Source organism: Ambystoma mexicanum, chromosome 2q, assembly GCF_040938575.1.
Source record: "Ambystoma mexicanum isolate Mex_15411 chromosome 2q, UKY_AmexF1_1, whole genome shotgun sequence".
NCBI lineage: Eukaryota > Metazoa > Chordata > Amphibia > Caudata > Ambystomatidae > Ambystoma > Ambystoma mexicanum.
Window position 1 is genome coordinate 1,405,881,675 of NC_090924.1, and position 15,874 is coordinate 1,405,897,548.

The window sequence follows — 15,874 nt, forward strand, 5'->3', positions numbered from 1 at the left end:
GAGACCACAGGCTCCGCGCGCACTGGCCAGCGTTGGCCAGTAACGGAAGCTGCTAGCACTTTGATAGTTGCCCCACAAGCGGCGGCCCACTGGCTCTTGGCTTCATTGCTCGCACTGCCAACATTGCTCTGCTATGGCTCAGTGTCCTCTGCGGAGGTCGATGTTCTTGGAGGAACCCACCTTCATGCGGCCTAGAAGCATGCAGGCTCTGGAATGGGGTGTAGGCTGGCACGAGATTTTTTCCCCATGATATGTGGTGCTTGAGGACTGGGAAGTACCTAGCTACACACTCGCGCAGGTCCTGATAAAAGTCCTGTTTCTGAGAGATGTCTCTTGGCCTTGGATAGTTTGGAGCCGCTTTGTTGAACCATGCGGACTTAATGCTGGCAACTCATACTGCCAGGGCACTTTGTACAAAGTGGCCTCCCTCTCCTCCCTCACACCCGATGTACACTCTAGCAAAGAGCCCAGAGCGAGCAGTCTGCAAGAAGACAGGGGGCTTAGTCACTGATTAATGGCTTTTCAACAAGCAATAGAAATATAAGCGATTAAAAGAAAATAAATGCATGTTTTGTGTTTGTACATTTGACCGCTTGCCGTATTTTCTGTTTTTGGGACAAACATTGATAGATGGTTCCGTAATGAATTCCTCTGCCGCAGGCGTGCACGTGGCATATTCGGTGACGTCTGGTAATTTGTTACTTTGCATAATTAGACGGTTACCTCATTGTACCACAGACAAGGTGGCTAATTTGTTTTTGATCTTTGCAGAAGGGAAAGGGCTTTGCTTGTTCTTTGGAGCCACTCTGGTAATTAAATGAAGAATAGGGCTGGTCCATCAATTTCAAAGTGTTTGTGGGAAAGTGACGCAGAAGTTTGTGGACGATTCCTGCGCAAAGCTGAGCAGCTCTTTAAAATGAAATACTTTTGAGTGCTGGGTTCTTTATGTGCCATGTTTGTAAAACACAACTTATCTCCTTTTTAGTGAAGTCATGGAAACACTTTTGGACCCGCAATATCTGGAACACGATGCTTAGTAAGTCATGTCCCTTTTTCCGTTTCTTATAATGTGAGTGTATTGTTGCTATGGACCAGCATTTTTATTTATTTATTCCATGTTTATGTAGCGTTTTAACCAACGTGCTGTACAAGTATTGTATTTAAATAGTACACAAGCAGTACAATGGCAAACACTCAAACCATGAAATGACTCATATGATTGAAAGAAAAACCACTACAGAATCAGCAACATGGGGGAAAGCAGGATGCAAAAAATAATTTGAGTTAAATTTGCACAAAAATGAATTTACAAGGGAATAGAATTCCACAGTGTAGGTGCTAAACATTCTGGTTCTATGTGATTTCATCAAAAACAATTGGTCGAGAGGGCTTTCATCAAATGTTTTTTTTTTTCTTCCTTCCCCCCACAAATATATGCAGGGGGACCCTGCAGGACACCGTAACCCTCATACATGAATTAACCTAACCCCGCCCCCACATATATCTATACAGTAAATTCAATTAATTTTCCCTGGACCAATTCTGCTGTGGCAAAACCTCCAGTTACCAACATACAAATGAACAGCAACAAGGGGGACACACAAAGAGGACGAGGAACAGAGCGAAAGAACTGAGAAGCCGAGCGAAGGACCATAGAATAGTGATTCCAAGAAACCAGGGCACATAGATAACCGGGGCCCTAATCATGAACACATTTAAAAACCAATTCAATAGGAAGTGTGAGAAACCGGAGGGTATTCTCCCAAGTAGACCTTGAGAATCCCTTATTTAGGTGGCCAGCCACGGGCTGGCTCGCTCATATCCCAACCCTGGGGGTACATGATTGAGGGAGGGTCACCTGGGTAGGGGGGCCGGGGATTATGCCTGGGGGAATATCCAAGGTGTGGCGCAGTCTTATGCCAAAGAAAAAGAAGAGGAAGACAAGCTTCTTGAAGCTTTTATAGGCTGCACCAACTCAACCGCCCTTCCACCTAAAGAATCTCCCATATTCAAATCCAAAAACCCCTCCATATCTGGTAAATTCCCTATGAACCCAAACCCTGGTACATTCGAAAACCACAATTCCCAGAATCCCTGTTTGCGTCCCGAATGCTCCCAATCATTCTTTTCCATGTCAATTTAATAATTCTTTTTCGAACACCCAGTCTACTTTGAATGAACACTATCGTTCCCACAACCCCCACTGTTCCGTTCACGATTATAATACCGGTCATTCCTGTCGATCTCACAAACCCTATCAATCTCACCCCACCGAGAGTATGAGGGTTGTAATTCCATACAGCACCTTTTCCCCATCCTACCACGTTGGACCATCAGACACACTAACCACTCCCCTTTCCGACCTGAACACAGTCTTACCCCACAAAAGACAGTGGACTAATAAAACTGTTTACCTGACATATCCCAATCTAAGGGTCAGGCAATTGACTAGAATCACACACACCTGACGGTCCTTCCCTTCCCCATAGGGATAAAGGTGGAGCATGACAGCACAGTATGAGCAACGCAGACCGCAAGACGAGAGAGATAACACAACACGGCAGTTCAAGATGAGGAGAAAGATGGCACAGACTGAGAGGGTGATAAGGAGAGAAGCGACCTTGCCCTTTCCAAGTCAGGCCTGTGAAACCTCCACAGAGAGAATCGTAAGACCGCGAACAATAGCCAGCATGTGTTGCAGCAGACGTACACGGGCCCTCCTGCGCTGTTAACCAAGCCGAGGGGAGGCGCTTACAACCGTGGTACCGACCTTGACTCCAGAGACCACAAAAGCCAAGTGGTTCATCACAGCCGGTGAGTCGAGGGGAGAGCTGATAAGAAACCAAACTGTATTTGAACAAAAGTAGCAAACAGTTAATTGAAGAAAAGTACAAATAACTGTCAATACGAGACGGGAAAACCAGCTGCGGAAGAGTCCAGCACCACATGGGTGCTCACTCAAAGGCCTTGGGAATGGGGCAAAGAAGGGGTCTAAGTGGTCATACAGGGTTCCAGTAAAATCCTCTGTACAGTTGAAAGTCTTTGACCGGCAGAAGATTATAACGTTAATCGAAGTTTATCCTGCATCATAAGAAAGTGGAAGAAAATGTGTGATTAGCAAAAGTTGGCAAGAGTAAACCCGCCAGAGGGACACCAATGAAACAGGGTGAAGTTTAAAGTCCCGATGAACAGTGTGTTGACAAAGGTGAACCCAGCAGAGGGAGGTCCACAGTGAACTGTTTACATTAAGATTTGGGAAGCATGGTTTAAAAAGACATTAAGAATCCTAATGTAACAGGATAAATTGATTTGTGAAAAGCCGTAGTGAACCCAACGGAGGGAGGCAAAGATTTAATAAAGGGTCTGAGCCCGGAAGAGGGTGTTCCAGGGGTGAGAAGCCTTCACCCCAACAACACGTGAAGGCAAGCAAAGAAAACATCTTTGAATACAAGCCAAAGTAAACCCGACGGCAGGTAGGCTGATATTAGAGAGGGGTCTGAGCCCAGAAGAGGGGCACCCAGGGGTGTAGAATCACCACCTTAAGTGCAAATCAAAAGGAGCTTTTATTTTGAACCGATCAGATCATCAGAAGTAAGAGAACCAACCATTAAATGTTTTGATATCACTGAGAACTTTTTGTAGATCTGAGCTTGGAAGAAGGGGATCCATGGGTGAAAATGCATCACCCAACATGCAAGCAGAAAGGAACTTTTGTTTATTATTTTGGATCACATCAGATCCTCGGAGGCAAGAGACTTTTTGTAGAAAACGGACTTTACCACTGAAGGTCCTGATACTTGAGAGAGGAGCTCAAGTCTTGTGCTGGGAAAGCTCGCGCGTGTTCTGTGCTCCACAGTCCTGCCTTGTCCCGTGCTCAAAATGTGGGGAAGGAAGACCCTGATTACCGCATCCTGACGTATTATTTGTGAACACTTCTTTCATTCCTGTGAACTTTATCCCACATTCTTTGTTTGTATTTAGCGTAAGGATTGGCAATAGGTTTTTCTTAGTATAGGTCCTTGTATTTGACAAGACACCACTAGCACGGCCTTATTGTTGTTTTAATGGTCGTAGCTTTCTCCCATCTTAGATTTAGGTTTAGATTAGGTGTTTTTCCAATCGGCATATACAGTTTAATAAACACCCTTAAACTGTGATCACTTGTCTGTCTTTACTGTTGCCACCATGAGTTCCTTACAGAAGCCAGCGCAGTTGTGCCAAAAAAGGAGAGCTGCTAGAAGGAAAATGCAACCCAATCAAAATTCGCACAGCAGAATGCAAGATGGTACGAGGGAGAAAAAGAGTATAATTGGGAAGACCACGTATACAGAACAATAAGAATTAATGCGTGATGGATGATAAAATGATTAATTTTAGAATAATCAACGGTAAACCAATGGTTGATTTTAATATTAAAGAGCTGAAAACAAAAAGATTGGCACAAATAAGAAATATTGCCTTGTAAAGGAAAACAAACACTCATAAATAGAAGCTAATTTGCAAGATTGTTGTCCAATAGAAAGTTGAAATGGAGCAAATGAAAAGGGGATAAATGGAACTGCAGGAAAACAATGACATTTCTATTTTATTTGATTGATGACAACGAAAACAGGAAGGCAGCCAATAGCAAATAACAATAAGCAAGCAGATAAATGGGGATAATTGGAATCATTGAATGATAGGAAAGAAACATCCGAGTATCAGCTTAAAAGTTAGCCTGCAATCCATGTCCTGAGAGGTGGAGCTATCTCTGGACCCTTCTGGACCTGAAAAACCAGTTGGATGACATGACTCCTGGAACATTGCCCTCCTACTTCTGCTTGACCTCTTGGCAGCTTTTGACTTACTTAATCAATAGACACTCTACCACCACCTCAATACAAAAGCCAACTTCTCCCCTATGGCCACCAAGTGGATCACCTCACTCCTAGCGGACATAACAGCCCACGTCTACGCAGGTAGCGCCGTCGCCCTCCAAACTCAGGTTCCCTGCTGAGTCCCTCAAGGCTCCTGTGTATCTCCTATTCTTTACAACATATGCTAGGCCCCTCTTTGACCTTCTCGACTCCCTAGGTATATCGTACACCAACTATGACAATGATACCCAAATACTATGCACTTGATTCCAGCCACATCAACAGAATTTATGATACCAAGGCCCTCAGGCCCACCTTCATCTCTTTGATAGACGCTTTCCACGCCTCATCAACTTCCTTTCTTCTCCTTCTGTCCCGTCCCCCCTTTCCTTGGCTACCTTGCCTTCCTCCTCCCTCTCTGCCCCCCTCTATACTTCCGCAGGGCGTACCTCTGATCTGTACCCCTCCCCGGAAGTCCTTCAAGGAGGGCAACCTTCTCCACATTGCCACTCTTAACTCCTGCTCCGCTGTCAAACACTCCTCTGATATCTGCTGCCTTCTTGAGAACTTGACCTCGATGTCCTCGGTCTCACTGAGACATGGTTTACGGCCAGCTCTGTCACCAGCTTTGACACTCCTACCTGATGGCTACATGATCCTCTCTGCGCCCAGGCCCAACCGCTCTGGTGGTGGCGTAGCCATTATCTTCCCTGAGTGGATTCCTGTCTGTCATTCCTACGCAGGCCTACTCCTCTTTTGAATGCCTAATCTGCAGGCTCTCTCTCTCGCCTAGCCATTCCCTTACTGTGGCTACTATCGATCGGCCACCTGGTCAGATTTCTTTCTTCCTTCCTCTCTCAGTGGGCGGACCTCTCCTCCTCAACCAATCAACTCCTCCTTCTTGGAGACTTCAACATCCACCTGGATGCCTCCTGTCCCCCCGCTGAACTCTTTCGCAACCTCTGCAACTCTCTCTCACTCACCATTCTCCCCTCTGGCCCGACTCATTCTGCAGGGCACACTCTCGATGTTCTGATCTCTTCAGTTCTTCCCCTCTCTCTCCCCCCTATCTCCACTCCTCTCTCCTGGAGTGACCACTTTCTCCTTTCCTCCCACCTCACCCTCCCTACCCCGCAGGCCAAGCCAACTTTGTCACTGCCACCCACCTTCTCGGTCACCCAACTCATGAAGCGCGTGTCAGCTGGGGCTTTCGCCACCACCTTCTCACCTCCACTTCCCCCCCGGCTGACTCCCACCCTGACCCAGCCCTCTCCATGCTCCACTCTTCTATATCTGATACTCTCGACATCCTTGCCCCTGTCATGAGAATCCGCCTGAAGCCCAAAGCCAAGTGTAACTCCTGGTATGACTCGGACCTCGTCACCCTAAAACGCAAAGGCAATACCGGCTCTCAGTCCTCACCAAGAAGAGACCTCATATCCAAGCCTGCATCTCTGCGGCATCTAACAACTCGGCTGAACTCTTTAAAATCTGCAAGGAACGGGCCAATCCTGCCGCAGTCTCTACCTCTCCTGTCCCTTCCCAGGCCCTCTACATGGCACTGGCTTCTCACTTCATTTCATAAACTCAGGACATCCTGTCCTCACTCTCCTCCTCTCACCCCCTCCTGCTATTCCCTGCTCTTCCTCTGGCCCTTCTGCAGCCACCCCTCCTCCCTCCTTCTCGGCCTTTCCCATTTTCTTTCCAGACCAGGTTTCTCGACCAGTCCGATCTATGAAAGTCTTGTCGAAACAGGTTCACCCCTGTTCCTCCAAAACTATCCAGGATCACATCGACTCCCTGGCTCCTGCCCTGGCAGATTTCTGCAATCACTTCTTCGCCACTGGAGTCTTCCCTTCCCCCCTGAAGCACTCACTTGTTCACCCTCTTCTTAAGAAACCCTCTGCCGACCCGTCCCGCCCGGCTAACTATCGCCCAATCTCCATCACTCCCTTCCTGGGCAAGCTCCTGGAAAAACTAGCCATCTCCCAGCTCAATCACCACACTGAATCTGTTGGTTGTCTTCATGACCATCAGTCTGGCTTCAGAGCTGCCAGAAGCACGGAAACAGCTCTCCTGAACATCCGTGAAGACCTGCTCACGAACCTCGACTCTAACATCCCTTGCGTTCTTATCTTGCTTGATCACTCTTCTGCCTTTGACACTGTCAACCATGCCATCCTGCTCAACCGTCTCCGTGATAACCTGGGTATCGCTGGTCAGGCTCTGGCGGGGCCGACTTCTTTCCTCTCTGACCAACCCTCCCAGGTCCAACTTGGGTCCTTCCTCTCCGACATCTTTTTCTCTACCTGTGGTGTCCCCCAGGAATCTAACTTCTCTCCCTGGCTGTTCAACCAATACCTGGCACTCCTTGCCCACCGCATTGCCGCTCTCTGTCCCAACTTTCAGTGCTATGCAGATGATACCCAGCTCATTTTCAGGCTACCCTCGGCCTCCTCCTCTCCTTCCCTCATCTGACTGTCTGCCATCAAGGAATAGTGTGCCGCCAACGACCTCTGCCTTAATGCCAGTAAGACTGAGATTCTACTCATCGGCACACCCACTCCCTCCTTCCCTGCAGCTCTCTGGCCGGCCTCTCTTGGCCCTCCTCCCAATCCCACCTGCAAGGCAAAAAACCTCGGGGTCATCTTCGACTCTGTACTCTCCTTCTCCCCTCACATCTCCGACGTCTCTAAGAAGTCACACTACCAGCTGCACCTTCTTATTCTTCCTTTCCTCTCCATCCTCCAGAAGCTCACTTTCTCCAGAGTCCTTGTCCTGTCCAAGCTGGACTATTGTAACAGCCTCTATCTAAATGTGCCTACCTCCACTCTCCGCCCTCTGCAACTTATCCAGTACAGGACTGCGAGACTTGTCCTTGGCCTCAAGTCCAGGGATCGTATCTCTCCAGGACTGAAATCTCTGCACTGGCTCCCATTGGCTGCGAGGATTAAGTTCAAAACCCTCTGCATTGTACACAAGGCCTTCTGGGGTCTGGGGTTGCATTACCTTCAACTCTCTCTTCCTAAATATCTTCCTTCTCGAGCTCTTCGCTCATCTGCCTCCAACTCCCTTAGGGTCAGTTGCTTCTCCAAGCAACGAGTTAGTGGCAGATCACTCTCTTCGGCAGGGGCCTTTCTCTGGAACAGCCTTCCTGCCTCCCTGAAACTCGAGGAAAACCATCTCCGGTTCCGGAAACACCTCAGAACCTTCCTCTTTTCTTCTACTTTCTCTCCTCGCCTCCCTTGCTGAATTCCTGACTGAAATTGCACTGGTTACCTGGCCACCCTTTCTGATCTCTTGTCCAGGCCGCGTCAATTACCCACCTGCACTGCCTCCCTGGCAACCCCTGCACTTGGGGACCGTTTTTCTGTATCCCTTCAGTCCCCATAGCAGCACTTACGTCTGCACTTCCTTGCACTTGCCACTAGCTGGCTGTTTTATGTGTCTTATTTATTCCACTTCCCATGTACTGTACTTTCCCCTCTCCCTTCCCCCTGCGCACTTTTCTTTTCCCCCCTTCCCATGCACTTGCGCGATCTGAATAACACCTGGCCTAGTAGATCGTTGTCTGTCCTCCCTTTGTCCCCCCCCCTTGCTTTGTCGTGCCTTGAAACACTTGTGTATAGGTGCGTTATAAATGCCATATCATATCATATCTCCTCTCTTCAATTTCAGGCATCAAGAGGAGGATAGTGGGTTTTGCACAAGCAGTGCAGATGTAGGGGTATTGTTGCTTTCCGCTGTTGAATGTCTCAGGAGATACAGGGTTGATGAGTTTGGCATGATGACGTGACATAGCAAGCAATATATTGTTGTTTGAAGAGAGCAGCAAGTGCTTTGCTGTCATGTGGGCCTTTTCATCAATAGTCCTAGAGGGTAGTAGACTTGACTTGTTTCAGATAGGGAAGCATGGTGTAGGAATTTATAATCGGTAATAACGGGGTAGGTGAGCAAAGTAGCAGCAGGAAAGCTACAATAGAGAGTTACCAGTGGGTGAAGGGCCGATGGAGGAAGAGAGAAAGAGGAGATCCTGCGTGAGGCCATGAGAGTTGGTTGACTGTTTGTGCAGTGTGGCCATAGAGTGGTCAGAGATGGAGGATTCACATCAAACACGATAATGTTAGCCATTTTTGGAAGTTGAAATCTCCCATGAGTATAGCTGGGTCTTCAGAGAGGTGTGATTCAAGTAGGCGGTTTTAATCTCCAGAAGGCAGATAGATTAGCATTTTGGTGAGAGCAGTTGTTGGAAGGCTTTAAACCTTGATATGTTTAGTTTAGTTTCTTTATTTATACTGCACGCCAGACCCTGAGGTAACTGGGCGCCAGAGACTTGGAAATAGCAACAGGTTACATGTCGTTGCATATCATGCGGGCATTGGTGACAGTCATACGTGCTGGTGAGCAAATGAAGATGGGATTAAATTGAGTGATAGTGGGGTGGATCAGTTCAATTGATGAAGAGGCCCACCCCCTCTCCTGCTTGAACAAGGAGAGTAGACGACGGTGGGGAATCGGTGTGTAAGGCTGCAAGCAAGGCTGTATCATGGGGTGACACGCATGTTTTGTTGACTGCTCTCACAGCCGGGTGGAGGAGGTGCGAGTGGAAGTGTTCTGTTAGGAAAGAAGTCCTATAATGGAACGATTGCATGCTACATAGCCCCGAAGTAAGTTTGAGTGGCGGAACTCGAGGGTCGCTCATATCATTGATGATACGGATAGGGTGGGATTTCAGTGGGCGGAAAGACTGTTGGACGGATAGGCAGGAGTATTTTGGGGAAGGGAAGTGAAAGATATCAAGAGGGATGGTTAAGTGCAGGTTGGGCCACTCAAAAACAAAAATACAATTGCACATGCTAATAGCGCCCAAAGTACAGTTACATAGGCCAGTAGCACCCAGGATACAGTTGCACAGGTCCTTATAGACTAAAAGATAATTACTCAACCTACCAGGTTATTCAGATTTGTTTTACCATTCTTCTTCTCAGTGGTTGAGCAACCTCATTGTATACTACTCAGCCTCTGGCCCTCCCCTATAACATGTCTCACTGCTCTCTCTTCCATAAGTGGTTGAATGGGTAAAGAGTGGGAGATTCACTCTTAGCTGCAGAACCTTCAGCTCAGGATCCAACGTATACCATGTTGTGCACTGCCTCCTACTTGGCTGCTGCCGGGGATAGGGTCTGAAGTGTCGAAGGAATTCCTCTATCTGCTGCAGACTCAGTCTCGTAGGCCTCGGCGAGCAGGGAACAATGTGAGTGCCATCTTGTAAGGGTTTGTAGCTTCCAGCACTGCTATTGTTCCAGCTCTTGAGGTTTTGCCACCTTCGCTCCTCAGCAATGGAACTCCCTGCCCCTGAGATCAAGGTCAATCTCATTGTAACCAGCTTTAAGATGGCACCCAAGAATAATCTCTGCTGTGTGATTCCTAGACTTCCTGCTAAATATCACAATACCTTGGAATCCCCAACATGGCAAATGTTGGACCATATCACTTTGCAAACTGTACTGTGGTTGTACATAATGACGTCAGCTTTATGTCCTCTTTCATCGTTTCCTGCTCCCTCATCACACTGCGCGCGTTATGTAACTAAGTTGCAGTGACCCTTTGTAAAGAACACAGGCACGTTATGCTTTTCTTGTAATATGCCATATGTACTGTAATCCCGCTAGAAAAAAACTCCCACTCTTCTAAATAAATATAAATATTGTTTAACAAATGCTTAGAAAGCGAAGAGTGGTGGATGGAACTACTTCATCCAATGCTGCATACGCACTACGAGTTCCTCCAGGTAGCATTTTATTACACTACTATTAGATTATCTGTGACTTTGGGTGAAATGAAAATGGTTATTAAATAGATTTTCAGATGAAATAAGAGTTCTTACATGTTGAAAGAAAACAAACACCTCAGAAAATTACTGAGTGACAAAAAATTGAAATTACTGGTGAACATATAAATGCTAATTAAGTATGAACGTATTCATTTGAAACGTACGCGTCCAATGTCGTGGAGAGCACACACCAGAATACTTAATGGAACATTTGGAAAAGTAGCAATGAGGGCACCCATTGATCTATAATAAATACAGAGAACCACTTTAAGAATGCACCATCCAAGAATTCTCCCTGATGTTTCGATTGTCAACAGCAGTGAAGAGGCATTGGTGCAAGTGTTTCCATCATCCCTTTGTCCTTTTCTCAGCCACATCCAGGTGACTCTGGATCATTTGTGCTTCATATTAAATGTTTTTGAGTACATTTCTTTATTGGTGTATTATATTATGTTGCATGTTAACAAAGCCACTTCAAAATCTTTCCCTGTGTCAGCTCAATTTGCGGATATTCCTCTGATTTTGGCATGGAGCATCCAAAGCCTTGTGCTGTAGCCTCTGGCCTCCTACATCTTAGTCTGTAACCTCAAGCAGTGTATGGTGACACATTAGACAATATTGTACTGTCAGGGAACCTTTTTGCTGTTTTTCAAACTTGGCAAATGTCTTTAAGCTCAATTCTTTGATCCACTCCTTACCGTCCCAAATTATGGCAACCATCAATGAACCGATGTGATTATTTCTTTATGCCTCACACTGTCCTTTATTTTTTGTGACCTCAATGAGCTGTTTTGGTAAGGCAGTGTGTGTACATTTCCATACCAGCAATGTTCTGGTGCACTCTTGGCTTTGATTCTTTTTCCTTCTACGCTGACCTCTGCTACCTCAGTTTGTCCTTAATCCTATTGTATCTTCTTTTCCATCCACAGTGCTGTTTTTTCAAAACTAATGGAGACCGCTGAGCCTTGGTTTTCATCCTTTGAGCACGAACTGCAGAAGGTATGTTTGGCCTAATTTTTGCAGTTTGCATCAAACTGGGAAGCAAGGGTGGACAATGGTAGCTCACCAGAAGTAATAGAGCAGCAGAACCTGTCTAGGATAGGAACCTGCATGCCCTGAATGTTTCCCTTACTGGGCTGGACACATGTTCAGAAAAAGAAAGATAGATTGCAGAATGGTCCACCAGAGAGGGATACCACATGGCACACCGTGTGCATTTAATTCTCTACAGACCGGGAATGGAAAGGAACGGGGGAGATATGCAGGGTCTTGTACAATTTGGAGAGGAGAGGGACATTCACATATTACAGGTAGAGACATATAAATACAAGAAGCAGACAAATGGCTCAAGTACAAAGAGTTGTTCAGTTAGGGGTGACATTACTTAATGCGTTTTTTGTATACAACCACCCTACTGCTGCATCCTGCAGGTGTTGGTAGCCACCCATGGATGGTGTAGAACTCCTTCTTTGGCTAGTGCAATCGTGAATGCTCCATGGAGGAAAGCGACACATTTATTTGACTGAAAGTGCTGGATGGTATATACGAGTGTTGGAATGTGTATGAGAACATGTGTGGAATATGATTAATGGTGTGGGAAATTAGTGGACCTTTGTGGGGTTAATCTGTGAGACAGAGCCTTAGAATCATTCTTACTTCCTTCTTGGGCTATTGTCGAACTTTTTACTAAAGATGGAGATAAATGTCAGTCAGTACTCTTGTTTGGCTCGGTGCAGCACACCGAAAGATGAGACACTATGGAGAGAACCGCAGCGTATCTTGTGTGCGCTGATATTGTACACTCTCCACTTTTTCAGCTAGCGTCACCATACAATCTCCCCAAAGGCTCAGTGAGGCTGCATGGCTGATCATGCAGTGAACTCTGCAGCCGGTAATCATTGATAGTGTGGTTGCTTTGGGACTGTTTACGAGCCTGATCCTGTCCAAGCTGGGTAGGGAATGGGAGTATCACCTTGAGCCAGACAATTGTCCCGTTAATACTAAGAACAAGCATATCAACATTATATTTATGTAGGTAATCTTCAGCTGCAGTACTGACTTTAATCGCTACCTGCTGGCCTTTCAGATGGTCAATCAACGGAAGAAACTAGCGGTTTAAAGCCTAACTCCGAGAAGCACAAGGCAGATTATTATCCATGTAAATCATGGAACACGATACAGTATCAATTCAAATCAAGCATTTGACAAGATGGGCTGGAGACACAAATGCTTCCTGTGTGGAGTTCAGTTTGGGCTAAGAAAGAATGAGTGTGATGTGCAAAGGATTTCCACGTTTATTCTTTGAGCCAATAAAGAAATTAGAGTGCAGGGCAGATATGGGCCTGTATGTTTAGGCCTAGAATCAGTCATTCAGTTCTATCTTGGACAATTATTTTTTTTAATGTTTTTTTGATAAGCCTTTTAGTTGTTGCTGGCCTATTATTCAATTTTTTCTACTGGATTCCCTCCTCCCACAGATTCCTCATCTTAGATATTCTCTCTCTAGCCACAAGGGAGATCCCAGTGTGGCTCTGGGTGTACTGTACTGATGATCCCCATTGCAGGTGACCATGTTTACAGTTGTCTACACTTTGAGAGATCTCTCTTTGATTGAGAAATGTTATTTATAAAATAGCACTGCCCTATAGAGACCTTTTTTTTCCCCAGAGCAAAGACTTGATTGACGTTTGAGCTAATTTGCATCCCTGCAATGCTTTTGTCCATTTAGCTTTGAACTGGAGCCGAACCTCCAGTATTGGCTACAGAGTGGCGCTCTGCTATGTGTGATTTGGGTGAAATGGCTAATTCTGCTTTTGCATTTCAGTTTGAAGGTTTTTTTCTCCAAGTCTTTTAAACCCATCATAACGTTTCTCGTATTGCTCAACATGTCCCAATACTCCAATCACAATGGTTCAGACTATGCTGTACTGATGATCCCTTATGAGGTTGAAACATGTTTGCAGTTGTTTGAATCTTTGAGAGCTCTGTCTTGGGTTGAAAATGCCATCTATAAAACCAAAGACATTTTCCTGGGGCAAAGACGTGACATTTGAGCTAATTTGCATACCCACAATGAATTGACATTTGCTTATGAACTGGAGGTGAACGTCTAGTAGTGGCTTCTGGGTGGTGCTGCACTGGGTGTGACCTGGCTGAAATGGATAATTCTGCATATATATTTAAATCAAATATCATGGTAACCTTAGCTCACCCTGTTTGTTTTGCAATGTTTTATTTTTGTTCTAAAATGCTTTATAGTCACAGTAATGAAATGTGTTGTGTAAATATTTGTTTGTTTTTAATACTGTTAAACTGTTTTTATTTAGTTAGGTTTTTATTCTGCATTACGTGTGTGCTGCTTTTGTTAGTTTTACAGTTTGTATTATATAAATATTTTTATTTAGCACACATTAAATGTTTGCATTGTTTATGCAGTGTACTGACCACATATGATGTGTATATGTTAATGTTATTTGTAGAAGTAAATGTTGCTAAGCTTTTATTGTATGATATATTAAAAATGTATTGTTTTTGTGTATATTTTGTCTTTATAATGCTATGTTTGTCTAGTAAATTATATGTATTTAAAATGACATGTATGTTAATATTTGTATTTTTAGAAATGTAAACAGTTATTTGTTAATTGATATTGTATATGTAAAGTATAATACTTGAATGTGTCTACATATTTTGTTGTAGATTTTATAAAATCTGTATTTTATTAGTTGCTATTTTTGGGGGAATTGTGCTTCTGTATAGTTGAGGTTTGTTATGTACTAATTCAAACATATTTTATGATTTCTTTTAACATTTGTAATAGGTGTACAATTAATGTAATTTTGAATGATTTGACATTTGATACAATTGTTTTTGTGTGTGAAATTGTTAGAATTGTATGGTGCTATTATATGTGTTTAAGCTATTTTGTGTTTAAGTGTGTGAGTGAGTTAAGGTTACCATGATATTTGATTTAAATATAATCTAATAATGTATTAACGTTTATTATATTGCCTTAACTTAATTATTTGTAATGTTTGGAGACTTAAGTATTTGTTGGATAACTATTACTCTTATTTTTAAATGTTGTTTTTTTCAAATAATTTCAACTTTTTTTAACGGTTAAATGTTTATTGGTTCTGAGTGTTAGTTGTAACACTAGCCTGTGTTGAAAGGCATGTAATATAAGTATGTGTGGCATATGAGTAAATTGCATAACAGCTCGTGGCGTGAGCATATCTGTTGTACGTTTCTGTGTTGTAAGACCGTGTGTGTTTTACAAGGATGTATTGTAGGAGCGCCTGTTGTAGCATTCCGTTTCGTAGGAGTGTCATTACAGTGTATGGCATAGGTGCATGTGTCCTAGGTGCATGTGAGAGAATGTGTCATAAATCCACATGTGTAGTAGGCGCACGTGTAGTAGGTGTGCATATTACAGGAACATATCATGGAAGTGTGCGTTGTAGAAGCCCTTGTTATAGCAGTGTGTATTTTAGGAGCATGTGTCCTAGGAATGTGCATCGTAAAAGTGTGTGTCGTAAGAGCGTGCATTGTAGGAGGGTGTGAGAGCATGTGGTGTACGTCCACATGCTATGCGTATTAGGCACATGTGATGAATAAGCAATGATTCCACCAGAAAACCTGTCCTGGGACCCTTCTCATGTGGCTAGGGAAAGGCAGACGCTTTCTGATCCCGACCCTAGGGGTGGTGGTCTGCGGGAGGATCACATGGGGGGTGGGCAGGTCAGGAGGTATGGGAGACCACCTAGTTTGACTTCCCCTGAGGCCACACTCTTCTAATGGCTTAGAAACCACATTCTTCCTTTAGGAACTTCAAGTCCCAGAATTCTTGAGGTACTGGGACGAGGAAACTGGCTGCAGGACACAATGTTGCAGGTGCGGTCAGTTCATTAGTGTAGATGGCCCAGACCTGAGGGAGACTGGGATGCTTAAAAAGCCCCCTCAGGTGCAGGCCATAGAGAAGGAGTTAACACTGCTGGTGGAGAGCAGAGGAAGTCAGAAGCAGAAGGCACGTCGTTCGAGTTGACTGCACAGACAGAAGCTGGTGGAAAGAGAGGATCCCGGGACCATTGCAGGGCAGATTCCAGCTGCCAGTCCTGAGAAGGGTCCGTATCCCTAGAAACCTGAAGTGCAGAAGTCACGCAGTGGAAAGCGTGCAGAAGGAAGG

At 44.9% G+C, this 15,874-nt stretch overlaps 1 protein-coding gene across 7 annotated transcripts in view; it reads left to right on the top strand.

Annotated features, from left to right (window-relative positions):
- Positions 1–15,874, top strand: part of TBC1D5 (TBC1 domain family member 5) — a 2,783,701-nt gene that overhangs the window by 1,768,181 nt on the left and 999,646 nt on the right. For all 7 annotated transcript variants that reach the window (XM_069648897.1, XM_069648892.1, XM_069648893.1 and 4 more), the window contains 2 exons: positions 986–1,036; positions 11,619–11,688. In XM_069648897.1, coding sequence (XP_069504998.1) covers positions 986–1,036; positions 11,619–11,688 — 121 coding nt within the window. The remainder of the gene's footprint in view (positions 1–985; positions 1,037–11,618; positions 11,689–15,874) is intronic.